At 46.2% G+C, this 14185-nt stretch overlaps 1 protein-coding gene across 1 annotated transcript in view; it reads left to right on the forward strand.

The window, feature by feature from the left end:
- RAD18 (RAD18 E3 ubiquitin protein ligase) overlaps positions 1–14185 on the forward strand; it is a 37991-nt gene that overhangs the window by 10434 nt on the left and 13372 nt on the right. The window contains exons 3-10 of the mRNA XM_041461935.1: positions 282–419; positions 2255–2316; positions 3225–3295; positions 6924–7270; positions 8576–8675; positions 10933–11117; positions 12192–12268; positions 12948–13008. Coding sequence (XP_041317869.1) covers positions 282–419; positions 2255–2316; positions 3225–3295; positions 6924–7270; positions 8576–8675; positions 10933–11117; positions 12192–12268; positions 12948–13008 — 1041 coding nt within the window. The remainder of the gene's footprint in view (positions 1–281; positions 420–2254; positions 2317–3224; positions 3296–6923; positions 7271–8575; positions 8676–10932; positions 11118–12191; positions 12269–12947; positions 13009–14185) is intronic.

The following is a 14185-nucleotide window of genomic DNA, read 5'->3' on the forward strand; positions in this document are numbered from 1 at the left end:
GTTCCCGGTTCCCTGCGGTTCCGTTCCCGTTCTCATCCCCTTTCCCGTTCCCGGCAGTTCCCGTTCCCGGCGGCTCCATCCCGGTTCCCGTGGTTCCCGTTCCCGCTGGTTCCCGTAGTTCCCGTTCCACTTGGTTCCCATCCCGGTTCCCATTCCCGCCGGTTCCCGTGGTTCCCATCCCAGTTCCCGTTCCCGTTGGTTCCATCCCGCTCCCATCCCGGTTCCCGCCGTTTCCCGCGGGTTCCCGTGGTTCCCGTTGGTTCCATGGGCCGGGCCTGCAGCGGCCGGCCCCGCCGCCGGGACAGCCCCGGCCGCGCTCACCCCGCTCTCCTTGCAGGCCGTGGATGACTTGCTGCGCTGCGGGATTTGCTTCGACTACTTCAGCATCGCCGTGATCATCCCGCAGTGCTCGCACAGCTGTGAGTGCCGGGCCTTGGGCGGCGGGGAGAGGCCGGGCTGGGGCCGCTCAGCCTGGCAGACAGGAGGGTCTGGAGCTGCGGGAAACGGGCACGAACTGCAGTGAATTGCCAGCAGGAGGGAATGGCTTCGGCGGCCGGGGGCAGGGTTGGGTCACAGACTCAGAAGAGGCTTCCCTGGAGGGTGGGCAGCCCTGGCACAGTGCCCGGAGCGGCTGGGGCTGCCCTGGATCCCTGGCAGTGCCCAAGGCCGGGTTGGACAGGGCTTGGAGCAGCCTGGGACAGGGGAGGATGTCCCTGCCATGGCAGGGTGGCACTGGGTGGGATTTGGGGTCCCTTCCCAGCCAAACCAGTGTAGGGTTCCGTGATTCTCTTTGCCGTGGCAGCTGGGAGGAGCTTTGCAAGATGGAAGCAGCCAGAACCTTCCCTTGCGTAGTTCCTGGTGTATTGCAAACATGTGACATCTCTCATTCTTCATTTAAATATCTTTCTTAACATCTTGAGGGTGGTACAAATGCAAAGCTCTATGTGCAAAGCATTAAGAGCTCAAATTTTCCATGCTGCTCTGTCTGCCCTGGGAGATATCTGCTGGAACCTGCCCCAAGTGCTTTGCTGAAGCCAGGTTAGGAGGGAAGTACCTTGCCTTTTCTCACGTTAAAATAAAGACTTGTGATTGTTTGGTTCAGAAACTGTAGCACTTCCTTCCCTGAAGGGGGACATTGTAGTTTGGCAGTGAAGTTTAGTTTAGCTTGGCAAAGCTGTCACCATTGAAGCTGGTGTGGGGAGCCACAAAACTGGAAATTCTCTTCACTGGCTGGTGGTGCAGCCTGGATCTGCCACTTCACTCCTGTTCATACAGTTAAAGTTTGTTTCTTTATGGGTTTCTCACCCTATTTCACTTCTTACTATGTATGTAGTAATTTTTGAGCATTTAGACGGATTCGTGGTTTTAAGTGTTAATTGTTGCATTGGACCAGGTTGGATTGGCCTTGGAGCAACCTGGTCAAGTGGAAAATGTCCCTGCCCATGGCAGGGGGTGGGATGAAATGAGCTTTGAGGTCCCTCCCAACCCAAACCGTTCTGGGATTAGTTAATGCTGCTGCTGCTTTTCCGACGCATTCCCAGAGAATCTGTGAGTACAGATCTCTTCAGGAGCTGGTGCTGAGACCCTGACCCACGATGATCTAGTGAGGGAATGTTTTCCTGGAGAATTATGAGACTTTTTAAATCCCGAAGTGGCCGTGAAAGCTCAGGGATAAATTGACAAAGTGTAACAAACCCAGAGATTTACTGTGACAGTGTGGCGTGTTTCACCTCCCAGTCTGTTGAGGCTTCCTGGGAGGGTGAGGTGACATTAAGCTGCCTCTCAGCATTTCTGTGCTGCCTCCCCTCCTTTTTAGCCTCTTCTTTCAACAAGGTGGTGTGGTTTTGGAAAGGGGCAGAAGGGCCTGGGGAAGAGAGGGGACTGTGAGTTTGTCTGGGGCTGTGCAGAGAGATGAACGTGATCAGCATTAGTCGTGTCAAAACCCCAGCATGGTGGGGGAGTGAGCAGTGCAACCACTGCCGTACTCGGGGGGCTGGTGAAGGGTTTCTGCACCGGGGAACAAAAGGAAACAAGCATCAGCTCTAGGTGGAGGAGCTGATGTTTGATTATGAAACACGTTTGCACAAAATAGGGGTTCTTTTGCAGCAGTGATAATCTCAGTTCCATGTGAAAACGGCGTACTTTCAGTATTTGTGTATTGTGGAGTAGCTTGCATTATTGTACAACAAGGAAATACACGGGCAAGGGTGTGGAACTACATTTGCATTCAAAATGATGTGTTTCCTTTTTCCAGATTGTTCCCTTTGTATCCGCAAGTCTTTGTCCTACAAAACACAGTGTCCAACGTGCTGTGTGGTAAGTGTGCCTTTGGTTTGGGTTTATTTTTTATCTTTTGGCAAATCTCAGGAGCTTTTCCCTTTGGACTATGTCAAATAATCAGTTCTGATTGCATGGGCAAAGAGCGGTGCTCTGCATCTGGAATTCTCCTGTTCCAGAGGCACCCCTCTGTCGGTGCAGGCAGAAGGGGATGGAGCATCAGGCCTGCGTTGCCTCAGGGCTGTGTGTACATTCTGGCACAAAACATTTAATGTTAATTTGTTAAAATACTCCATTGTTTAAACCAGCAGTGCTGAAGCGTAAGTGCTTTATTTTCTGTGAGTGGCCCCATTTAATCTCAAAATAAAAATAAAATACAAAAAAAAAAAAAAAAAATCTTTGATTAAAAAAAAAAGAAGAGCAGAGAGAGTTGCAGTGAGGTAAAAATCAGAAATTGCTTATAAAGAATGAAATGAATGCACAAAGGCAGCTCATAATTCATATTTTCATTCCACAATCAGAAGATTAGCATTTCTCTTCATCAGTGTTCACGCTTTGCTGCTTAAGATTCTTACCACCTTCAGAAGATGGTTTGGTTTGGTTTTCAAAATCATAAGACCTGTGCTCCAACCACACCTGGGCACACTTGACTTTGTTGCTTTAGCTTTATGCTTTGTTTTTACCTCTTACCTTAATATCCCGGACTTAAGTTCTCAGGCAGTTATTTTAATGTGAGATATTTTTGGGGAAGAAGTGTTTACACTTTAAGCATCTTAATTGCTGTAGCACTTTAGTGGGGGTAGTTGAGGCATCAAGCCAAGAAGCAATTTATTGATCATTTGAACATTTTCTGGGCACTTGCTCTTTTCACTGCATTTGAATGTTTGTTTGTTCAGGTTTGTTTTGGTTTTTTTTTTTTTCTTTTTCTTTCTTTCTTTCTTTTATAGGCAGTGGCAGAATCTGACCTGAAAAACAACCGGATTTTAGATGATCTAGTGAAGAGCTTTAATTCTGCAAGGTATTGATGTGATTTTATTGCTGCTCTCTCTGGTTTGGCAGCTGGCAGGGTGTGACTGTGTGTGACCAGACCTGGAGAGGAGCGCTGTGAGAGCTGAGCAAAACAATTGTGGTGCCACAGAAGCTTTGTCAAAGATGAATGTTTACACTGTGGAGAAATCCTGCAGTGTTCTGGCTGAAGGTTACTGTGCACTCAAGTGATGTGGAGGTTTTACAAGCTTATTTTGGTTCTGCTTCTGGTTAGCTGCTCTGGAAGTCTCTGCCAATGTGTAGGAAGTCAACAGCTGTGTCAGGATTCTCTGGGGGAAATAATGGTAGCAAAGATTTTCTTCAGGATCCTTCCTGTGTGTGCAGGGGAGATTCTCAATAGAAGGATTTTGTCCAGTGGTTATGGTCACCTTGCAAGAGCATTCTTTTGGTGAAGTCACTGGCTAGGAAAATACAGGTATTGAAAGACTAGAAATGTGAGTTTTCTTGGGTAAGGAAAGTAATGGAGTGCTGTACTTTCAGCTTGGTTTCTTAGCTACTTTTCTGTTTGTTTATAATTAATTTTTGAGCTTCACATCCCTTTAAAAGACAGGAACAACAGAGTAAATACGACTTGGTAAAATATCACAACAGTATCACAATGTGTATCACATGTTGATGATACATCTGTAGATACACGAAGCTCCTGCTATTATCTGTTTTCTTTGGATGAGAAGCTACTCTGTGACTTGCTGGGAATTCTATGGGTGTTCCTGTCTCTGTAGGAGATGAATGCACTTTCATCTTTTTCTCTGAAATTAACTTGGAGCTGGAAGTCAGTGAGACTCTTGGCTTCGTAAGTGACAAGAAGCAGAGTTCAGCTGATGGCTTTGTTACATGAGAGAATTTTTCTCTGATGAAGATCATAGAATGTAGATAGATCTAATCTTCTATATGACCACTACTAGATTTAATTGATTTATTTGAGTAATTTAAATCCTACAGTTCTCCTGTTTCAGCTTGAATTCTGGTCCTTCCTAGTGATAAATGGATTACTATTTTTTTTGTTAATGTCTAATTTTGTGGGGAACAAGTAGTGCTGACTTGGATCCATTATGATATTGAATCTTAAACGTTAATTTTTTTGGACTGCTTTAATGGATTGGTATAAATCTTACCAGTGAGAGTAGCTCAATAACCTTTCCTTTAGTGACTTGGAGTTCAGTCAATTGCTCACATGAAGCTGGCTCGGTGGGGCTGTGGAGCCCAGTGTGGCCGAGCTGAGGGGGCCAGTGCAGGGTGTGGGTGGAAAGGCTCCCTGCTGCTGGGGCACCCTGGGGCAGTGCAGGCAGTGCCAGTGTGGTGTCAGGGCTTGGCAGCTGGGCTGGCTCTGGCCCCTGGGGCTGAGGGGACACTGCTTGTCCGGAGAGCGTTGGTGGGATGGGTGTCGTTCACTCAGGGCACCACTGCTCTTCCTGCTGATACTGCTGCAGGACAAATCTTCTGTCTCCTTCCTCTTTCTCCATCTGCTTTGTTTCCCCTTGGCTGTCCCCAAAAACAAATCCACAGTCCAGGGGTTGAAGGGCTCGGCATGTTTGAAGGATCAAGTATGTTCTAACTTGACTTTGAGCCTTGGGTAGTTAGATGTTTATGAAAATTAGGCCTTAAATCTTCTCAGTATTTCACAAAGTGCAAACCCATTTCTTAAGTCAGGCCCGGAGGGGAAGAAAATGGTAATGTTGGTGGCACTTAGCAGAGTAAAAGCTGTGCTCCAAGGTCAGCGTGTGCAGGGAATGGGAATCATTCCAAGCAGATCCCATTTGTGCTCTGCTCAGCATTAGGTGTTTGCAGGGTGCAGTGGGGGATGTGTGGGAGTGCAGCTCCCTCCCTGTGCAGAGGTGGGCTCCCAGTGAAGCGGAGTGTCCTTGGGGCCGTGGCTGTGTCTCAGTGTGAAGGGGCAGGAGCGTTCTGGCCGGGCTGCAGCGGCTGTCAGTGCCCTGCTGGGGACACAGCCTGAGCCCAGCGGGGCAGCAGCCTGGGGACATTGCCGTGAGCACTTCTCTGCTCCCCCGCCTGCCTGTGCTCCGGGGCACAATGCATGCCTCTGGCAGGCCAGGAGAGAAAGATGAGGATCAGCATTTGCACGAGCTGACCTTAATGAAGACTTCTCTTAGCAGTTGCAGTGAGGCCAGGATCTTTAAAAATAACAGGTGAAGTTTTGTGTGAAGTGTAAAGAATTGATTTCATTGCCCTTTACTAAAGAGATTATTTTGAGAAAATTTGTCAGTTTCTGCATCACCTTGTTAAATAGAAAAGTAGTAGTGCTTGCTGAAAAGAATCTCTGGTTTTCTTTATACATAGGGAAGAAAAATGTTTTTACTGTCAAGTTTATCTCTGTTTCCTAGTCAGGGTTACTTGACAGGTAGTGAGTCAGAGGAATAAGCACATCGACTCTGGGTGCTGGAGAGAGCAGGTGCTGTCATTGCTGATGCAGTGATTGAGCAGGAATGCAGCAGGAATTTCAAGGAGATAGATTGTTTTAGCGCAGTTGGGACTGTTCTGTGTGAGTTCTTCCTAGGAAGATTCACAGCTCTGTCTCTTCCTCTGAATTTATTTATGTGGAAGCCCTAGATTCCCAACAACTCTGCTTCATTGCTGCTTCAGCAAGGGAGAGGTAAACAGACTGTAAAATGGGAACCAGGAGCCTGATGAAGGACACTGAGTTTTTGTGGGTGTTACAGACCTGAAGGAAAAAAGTGGGAAGCTGTTTATGCTGTTGTTGAAGCAGAGGGGGGATGCTATAGGGGAGGATGTTTAGAATCCATCTTCAGTTAAACAGGTGGTTTTTAGCTCCCTGCCCTGGCCCATCCCAGTGGCTGAGGAGGATGGGTCTCGCAGGAGGGCTTGGGCAGTGGCTGTCTGGTGGATCTGGGCTCACTGACACCTGCTTGATTCATCTCAGCCTTCAGAGGGAAGGACACTGCTCTGCTCGTAAACTGAGCGTTGTCAGCTGTGCTGCAGTTACTGCTTTGTGCCAGAAAGGTGAAATTCTGTCAGCTCAGAGCTCGTAGCAGTCCATTAAGTTCTTGAGAGTATCACAGATAATGCTGAGACCATACACAGTATGCAGAGGTTTTTGAACACCGTGCAGAACTGATGTTTGCTGTAGGATCAGCTCCCAGGTGAGCTGGCCAGGCTGGTGAAGGCAGAGACTGGACCCCTCCATCTCTGCGTGCTTTCTCTGGGCTTGCTGAATGATGGATGAGCTTCTGGTCTGGTCATGCTTGTCCAAATTTCTCCAATCGCACCCGTCAGAGTTTCTGTGATTAGTGAGAAATTTGAGTGATTTGCTCTGATGCTGAGGGAGGGGGTGGCAGGTGACAATGTTCCATTGGAGAGCCCAGGGCTGTGCCAGGAGCATCCGCTGTGCCCTGGCTCTTCTGTCCCTGTCCCTGGGGTGTGGGACTGTGAGATGTCATCACCCAGCTGCTCCTGAGCCCAAAACCACACTCTGGGAGAAGCCACTGTGGGCTTGCTCCCTTCTCTTTGCCCTCAGTCCTAGCATTTTCACAGCCAAAAACAAGCATGTGCTGGCAAACAAGTTCTGGAGCTCCTCACACCGTGCAGCGTGCTAGCTGTGTGTTCTCTCCTGGTGCTCCTAGGCAGCAGCTGTTGCAGTTGGTGTTGGAAGCTCCCCCAGTTCCATCCCCCCCGGCCCACAGCCAGCGTCCAGCTGAGAGCCACTGCAGCCCTGTGTCCCAGCCAGAGTCTAAAGAGGTGCCAGGGACTGACAGCTCCTTAAGAAAGGACAAAGTCTGCCCCTCCACGAGGGCAGGTGGCCTGGCATGGACTGGTCAGAAGAGTTTCAAAACCGAGGAACGCCGTGACCTACACAGCACTTCTGCAGAGGCTGGTGGTCAAGACAGCCAAGGGAGATCACAGGAGATTCCTGGGAGCACCCAAAGTCATGAAAAACCTTCCACATCTGTGCTCAAAGGAGACAGGAAAGGTGAGGTGTTTGATTTCTGGTGATGTCCTGCTCTCCCCATGTGTGGCTGGCTGTACGTGTTAGAGCACCCTCAGAACCCATCCCGTTTCTCCTTGTGGCTCTGGTTTGATTTCTGGTGATGTCCTGCTCTCCCCATGTGTGGCTGGCTGTACGTGTTAGAGCACCTTCAGAACCTGGCACCCATCCCGTTGTGGCTCTGCTCTGTGCTGGCACGTTCAGCTCCTTCCCCTTTAACTGGCCCGTGCTGCCTTCACAGCACTGCTCGTGTGGGGCAGCTCTGCTCCCAGCCTGTTCTTCACGGGAAAGCTTGAGCTGCTGCCAAGGAGTTAAGTGGAATTCAGTGCTTATGGATTCCTTTGCTTTGAGTAACAACACGGAAAAACAATGGTTGTGCAACAGTCTTAGTAAAAATGAAGTAATTTCTCTTCTCCTTCCCCCTAATGACTAGACAGACACTGGCATTTATTCTGCTCTTTTTTCCTTGAGCAGGTTATTTTATAACATGTTTGTTATTTGAGGGTTGAGCCTGAACTCAAAATGAGCATGGCAGCAGTTCTGTTAATATTTCTGTTCCCACACTCTCCAGCAGAGTTACTTGCTTTACACTTTTGTAATTCTAGAGAGTTAAGGTGAATTTACTTTGAGGCATGAAAATGCTCATTTATACCAGTCAACCACAACTGAAATGGCAGAATCCTCTTAGTTCTGATGTGCTGGCAGCCATCCTATTGACCTAGCTAAAAGCCTAAATTGAAACAAAACACCATGTAGGAGTACACCCCTGGTTCTTATTAGTTCAAATTTAGCTGTTGTTTTGTTGAATGATTTATTCATCTGGAACTCTGAAGTTCATATGTATTCATTAGCTGGATGAATCCTGCTGAAAGAGGTACCACAGCCAGGAAAGGAGCCATGGGAAGCCTGTCATGGTTTTACATCAGACCTGCTTGTGTTGATAAGTTAGAACTCATGTGAGATTTTACTGCTTGTTTATTTTTGAGCAATTAAAACTTTCACTTGCTTCCCATTCTATGAACTTTTTGAATCTTTGAGCATGCATCACATGGAAATTATTTCCACAAATGCAGAGTAGTTGGTCAGACAGTATTTGTGAAACACCTGCAGTGAGAGGGTTTAGTGTTACTTGTTCCTGTTCTGAGAACTCAAATGTAGCTTCCAGTACAGTAACAGACAGCTCAGGACTAGTGTGCTTTGTTACTGTCCCAACTCTTAATTTCTCCTAGGAAAAGATGTGCTCTTTGCTGTTACATCCACTCTAATAAATTCCTTCTCCCTTGCTTTCAGTGGAATGTCCTGTTTGTGAGGTTGCTATTCTAGAGCAATACATAAACAAACATCTGGATAGCTGCTTGACCAGAGAGGAGAAGAAGGACAGCCTGCGAAGGTAAGGAGCAGCTCTGAGAGCTTCCCCGTGCACGTGGCTGGTTGGAGCACTGCTGAGCCGAGAGCTGTGCTGCTGGGGTGTAACAGCAGTGCTTTGTGCTTGCTTCTGCCTCCCTGCTGTGTGCAGCACTCTGAAATCACTGTGGGCATTGTGCCCCCTTGAGAAAGGGTCTGCATTGCCAGCTCAATCACTCTTTGGCTTTTAGAGGCAAGAAAGCAGTGGCCAGTGCTTTAAAAAAGTCAGCACAGGGAGAGTTTAGTCTGTGCGTTGTTCTTGTCACCTTTCTGCTCCCTGGCATTAAAATTCCCTTCAGATAACGCCGATTGCCATTTTTCATTTGCTGAAGGAATTGCTTCCTTTGGTTCAGGTGTGCCAAGAGACATTTTCTTCAATAGCTGTCAAGTTAAAGAATAAAAATGGCACCTTTCTCTCCTCTCTGTGGGGCTGTTGAGGTTTCCTGAAGATCTGGATTTCCATAAGATGAATGCATTCCTTTGGCTCTGCGCCCCTGCCCCAGCATTGGTCACGGTCACCACATTCACATCACAAGTGGAGTTTCAGTTTGTTTTACTTACAGCAGAAATTTAGGTTGTTGTTATTTCTGACTGATCAGACTAAAGAACTGGGAGGATTTGTACTTCAATGCTTGTTTTTCCAATTCCCCCGAAAGTTGAATTAGAAAATATTTTTATGTTAAAGCTCTTGTTTTGCCCTGTCATGCTTAGAGTGCAGTCTGTAAGCTAAAGGACTTTCAAGATGAAAACATGGTAAATGAATATTGAAATCTGATGTTACATTTAATTTCCATTTGGAGTGGTTTAGTGCTTTCTCTGTTCTTAATGAATGGAAAAATAAGCCAGATCTGTCCTTGGTGTCACACCCATGTCCCTAACAGGATTTAAAGTTCTGCTTATTTAATCTGCAGAGTGCTTAGGCCTTCAGCAGGTGTCAGAGCAGACACTGCCCTTGGGGGCTGGCAGCTCTGGGCAGTGCCTGGCAGCAGCACATCCCAGTGCTTCCCTGAGGATGTGAGCTCTGTTTATTCTCAAACCAGGCTGTACCAACGGCCCAGCAGTTTCAGCAGAACTGCTCATGTAGCCCCAGAGCTCCACAGGGGTAATTCCAACATGTGAATGTGTTTCCAGGGAACACCGTGTTTCTCAGGAATGGGGAAACCCAAGCAAGATGAGGATTTAAACCTGTTGTGAGGTGTTTTCCTGTGGCTGGCTGCTGGAAAGCTGTCAGCGTACTGCAGGTCATGCTGCTGGTGAGCTGGAATACACACCAGGCTTCTGTAGGACTTTCAAAAGATTTACTTTAATTATTCAGTGAAATTCTTTATATTTCCCAAAATAATCTGAAGAAAGCTTCCCTAGAGAGTGTATTGTGGTAATCCATCTTCTGTTTACCAGCCGTGGTACAGGGCTGGATGAGAGTAAATGAATTATTGACAGTTTTTGTGTAAGGCTTTTTTTTTTAACCTTGAAATTTCAATATGGTAACTCAAAAGTGCTGAATAGCTCTCAAATAAATCTCTCATTTTCACAGTGGAAAGCTGTTAACTGCTCTCTAATCCAGAGTAATGCAGCTGAGCTTTTTTTGCTGCAGAAACAAAAATGTCTAATTAAATGCTGTTCCTTTATGAATTGCTGCAGTCACAGAGGATGAGTAAGGCTGCAGATGGGTTTTGGCCCCTTTGTTTTTCCTGGTTTGAGAGTATCTCACCAGGAGGTGTAGGGAAGCCTGAGCTGATTTGACAGGAGGAAATGTTCTGCTAATTTTAGGTGACAAAAGTTGTGCTAGGACTTGAATTTTCTCTGGCAGTTTCCTGTAATTAAGATGTTTTCCCCAGCTGTGCCAGGAATGTTGAGTCCTGACAGAAAGCAGTAAATTTTGGCTTTAGAAGTTATTCCTCTAGGAGCACTGTTACTTATCTTTAATGTCTCTCTCTGTATCACCAAACTACCTTTCTGTTAGCTGGGAACTGCTGCCTTCAGGTACATAGCTATTTTTCTCAAAGACATTTTTCCAGAAAGCTGAAAAATCTCCTAATTTGAGTTTTGACTTTATGTTTTAATACTTTTAATATTTCTCCAGCTGATTCAAGTAAGCCATGGCCAGCACTGGGGTGGAAAGCCCAAGTTTCTTTCATGTGTATGTTATCCTGAGTGGGTGGGGTACCCTTAAGTCATTGTAAATAGTTTGATTTTCATAGGAGTATTAATTAAATAAAGTCTCTCTTGTTTTCCTCTGGCAGTTCTGATCACAAAAGGAAGCTGATGTCCAAAGTTGTTTACAACCTGCTGTCGGATCGAGATCTGAGGAAGAAGCTCAAGGAGCATGGTCTGTCTACCTCTGGGACCCGCCAGCAGCTCATTAAGAGACACCAGGAGTTCGTGCACATGTACAACGCTCAGTGTGATTCCCTGAACCCCAAGTCAGGTAAGTGAGAGGCTGCAGGGAGGTTGCTGCCATCCCAGACCATCACTCTGCATTTCCCCTTCTGTTAGCTCTCGGGGTGACTGCTGGGAGAGCTGGAAGGATTTATCTTGGTCAGTCAAGATCAGTGCAGAACACTGCTTTAGGCTGCTGGGGGTGCTCAGGCTGAGCCTCCCCTCAGTGCTGCTGGTGGATGGAGTGGCACCCAGCCTCTGCCTGGCTCACCCAGAGGGAGGGAAGAGTTCTGGGGTGGGTGGTGTGCACTCCAGCTGCTCTCCCCAGGAGTGCCAAACTGCTCCTGTGTTCAGCACGAAGGGTGAATTATTAAACACACACTTCAGATGCAGACGTGCATTTTGGGTGGTAGCAGGGAGCCTGAGGTAGCTGTGGAACACCAATAGCTGAGCTTCTGAGGAAGCACAGGTGCCAAATTCCTGGAGTGTGCTTAAACCAGTTTGGAGCAGGTTTTATTCTTTCGCAGCTTAATGAGCTTTTGTTCTGCCTGCTTCACTGTATGGTGAAGTGTTTGTTTTAATAACTGCCCACAGCTGCTTGGCAGTGCTGTGGAGATGATGAAATGCAGAAAGAGATTTGTAAAAGCAAATGTCAAACTAAACTGTGCAGGCTTCTGCATAGCTGTGGCTCTAGTGAAATGTTGCAGTTACGTTGTTTATAGGCTTTGGATGTGTCTGACAATTGGTGAAGTCGGTGGTAATTCCTCTGTGGGCTTTCCTCTTGAGCCTGCACAAGGTTCTGTTGCCCTGGAAGGTGGTTTGGGGGACAAAGCAAGATAAACAGTAGATGCAATTATTGTGTCTTCCATTGAAACATCCAGTGTAAAATGGAAAATCTCTCTGAATGAGGGCCCGTGTGCCACAAGCCCTGTTGTGTGCAGGAGGGAGGTTTGGTGGGATGTGGAAAGACAGCACGTTCATCTGGGATTGGAGTCTGAGCTCTCCCTCTCAGAGGGCTAATGCTGTTTGTGTTTGAAATGCAGGCTTCTTTCAGTCTGTGCTGTTACAGCTTTTTATTACCCAGCTCCTTATTCAGTGATCCCTTTCCTGTATTTCCAAACAGTTGCAGAGGTTGTTAAAGAGCTGGAAAAGAACGAGAAGATTCGGGTTCAGCTGGAGTGTAACAAACCTGGTGAAAATGTAAGTGACTGATCTTGGTTCTCACAGAGGGGTGGCCAGCAGAAACTGCAGAGTGGGCACTGGGAATGTCTGTCTATTGCTTTATTGTGGGAATTCCCAGCTTGCCTATTAGATTTCACATCTAACATGCTGTGGTGAACCTGATTTTCTCACACCACTTGTCGTGGGCAGCCCTGGGTGCACTGCTGAGCTTTATGCCCAAACCCTTTAAGTAGGAGCAATTTTTGACAGCAATAAACATTCTTGAGTAAAGTTCTCCTTGGCCATACTGGAAGATTTTGACCCTTCATGGCAGTGTGGGGAATATTTTGCTTCCTAGAATTCTCTAGGATTTAGCTAGCAAATTCCATGCTTCCGTATCAGCAAGAGTGCCTGTTCTTTTCCCATGACATCTGATACTTTGGTGAATTCTGAAACCTGTTTGTTGAACAGTGGTAGGAAATGCTTTATGGCCCACATGTGCTGGGTGTTCCTTAGGCTGGCTTGGTCCTGGTGACTCTGTGGAAGCAGGGCAGGACACTCTGGACATGTTCTGGAAATGTGGATTAATGTGATGAGGTACTGAAAGCTGGGGGGGGGAAAACAAACAATTGCTTCTTCCAGTTTTAGGTCTGATTTCAAAGTCTGCAGCTTTATCATCTTTTTATTTAAGTTAAAAATATTTTTGTGGTTTCTGTAGAGCTTGACCTTCACAAAGGACCAGACAGAGGAAGAAATAGATGAGATCCACGCTGAATATCGTAAGTAACACGGAAATTTCACCTCATTTTGCTTTTAAATTACTTTCTTTTCCTTTGAGCTAAAATACACACGCTGATTGCCTCCAAAGGCTTCTCTATTTATGCACTTTGTTCTTTCTTAGTGTGCTGGCATGTTTGCTGGCCATGACAAGAGCAGAGCAGGGTGTGGGATGTGCAGCTCTGTGGCCTCTGCAGCAGAACTGCTCTGAAGGTTCCTCCTGAGCCCTCCAGGGCACTGCCCTTCTGCTCCTGGGTTTATTTCCTTGGCCTGTTGTACACATTTAGAACAAAAATATATTAAATGCTGCCTTAATTTTTCAAAGACAGGTATTTGATTGAGTTTAGATTGCTAAAAGGGCATGGCTACAAAACTAATCACTGGAGATCTGACTGGAGTCTCAAGCAGGTTCACTGAAAATTGAGAAGTTTTAAAAAAATAGGAAAAAGGAGAAGATAGAAAAGTATTTTAATGGGAAGATATGGTGTTAAAATTAATAAAAAATATTGACCAAAGAGGCAAATGGTAAGTGGTGTCAGGTAATTATTTCTCATAAAATAATAAGGAAGATATCATAAGCATGAAAAAAGAACTATATGTTAAAATGCAAGAACAGTTTGAGATTAAGAATTCCTATCAAATGCCATTATTTCACTGTAAAACAGATGGACTTTAAAAAGCTTTCTTACACAATGAAGGATTTTTTTCCTTTTATTCTACAGCATTTACACCCCAGACCCTAATTCCCAGCTGAATGAATGAATGAACTCTGGTGTAAATTCTGAATAAAAATCCTTAAATATATTTTTGTTCTGCTTTTCCATGTGAAAAAACACCCTGGGGCTGTGAACAGCCTTGGGGAGAGGCAGGACAAACTGTTTGGGAGAAAACGCTTTTTTTTCTGCTGCTTTGCACTTTCCCAGGCTCTTGGCAATTTGCACGATGCACTGTTGGCATTTTTTTGCTGTTTATGAAATAGCAATTAATACTTTGGCTTGATGAACCTGAGGATGGGAGCTCTGCCTGGCAGTTAGAGCCACTGTCATTTCCTTCTGCCCCACAGGACTCGGGGACACCTCAGCCCACTCCTCTTTTTTTGTGGTCTCTGTTTAAAGAGTTAAAAAATCTACAGGAAAGGAAATACGTCTGTGAAAAAAAAAAAAATAAAAAACTGGTTGC

Source organism: Pyrgilauda ruficollis, unplaced genomic scaffold (assembly GCF_017590135.1).
Source record: "Pyrgilauda ruficollis isolate IOZ18807 unplaced genomic scaffold, ASM1759013v1 scaffold10, whole genome shotgun sequence".
Taxonomy (NCBI): domain Eukaryota; kingdom Metazoa; phylum Chordata; class Aves; order Passeriformes; family Passeridae; genus Pyrgilauda; species Pyrgilauda ruficollis.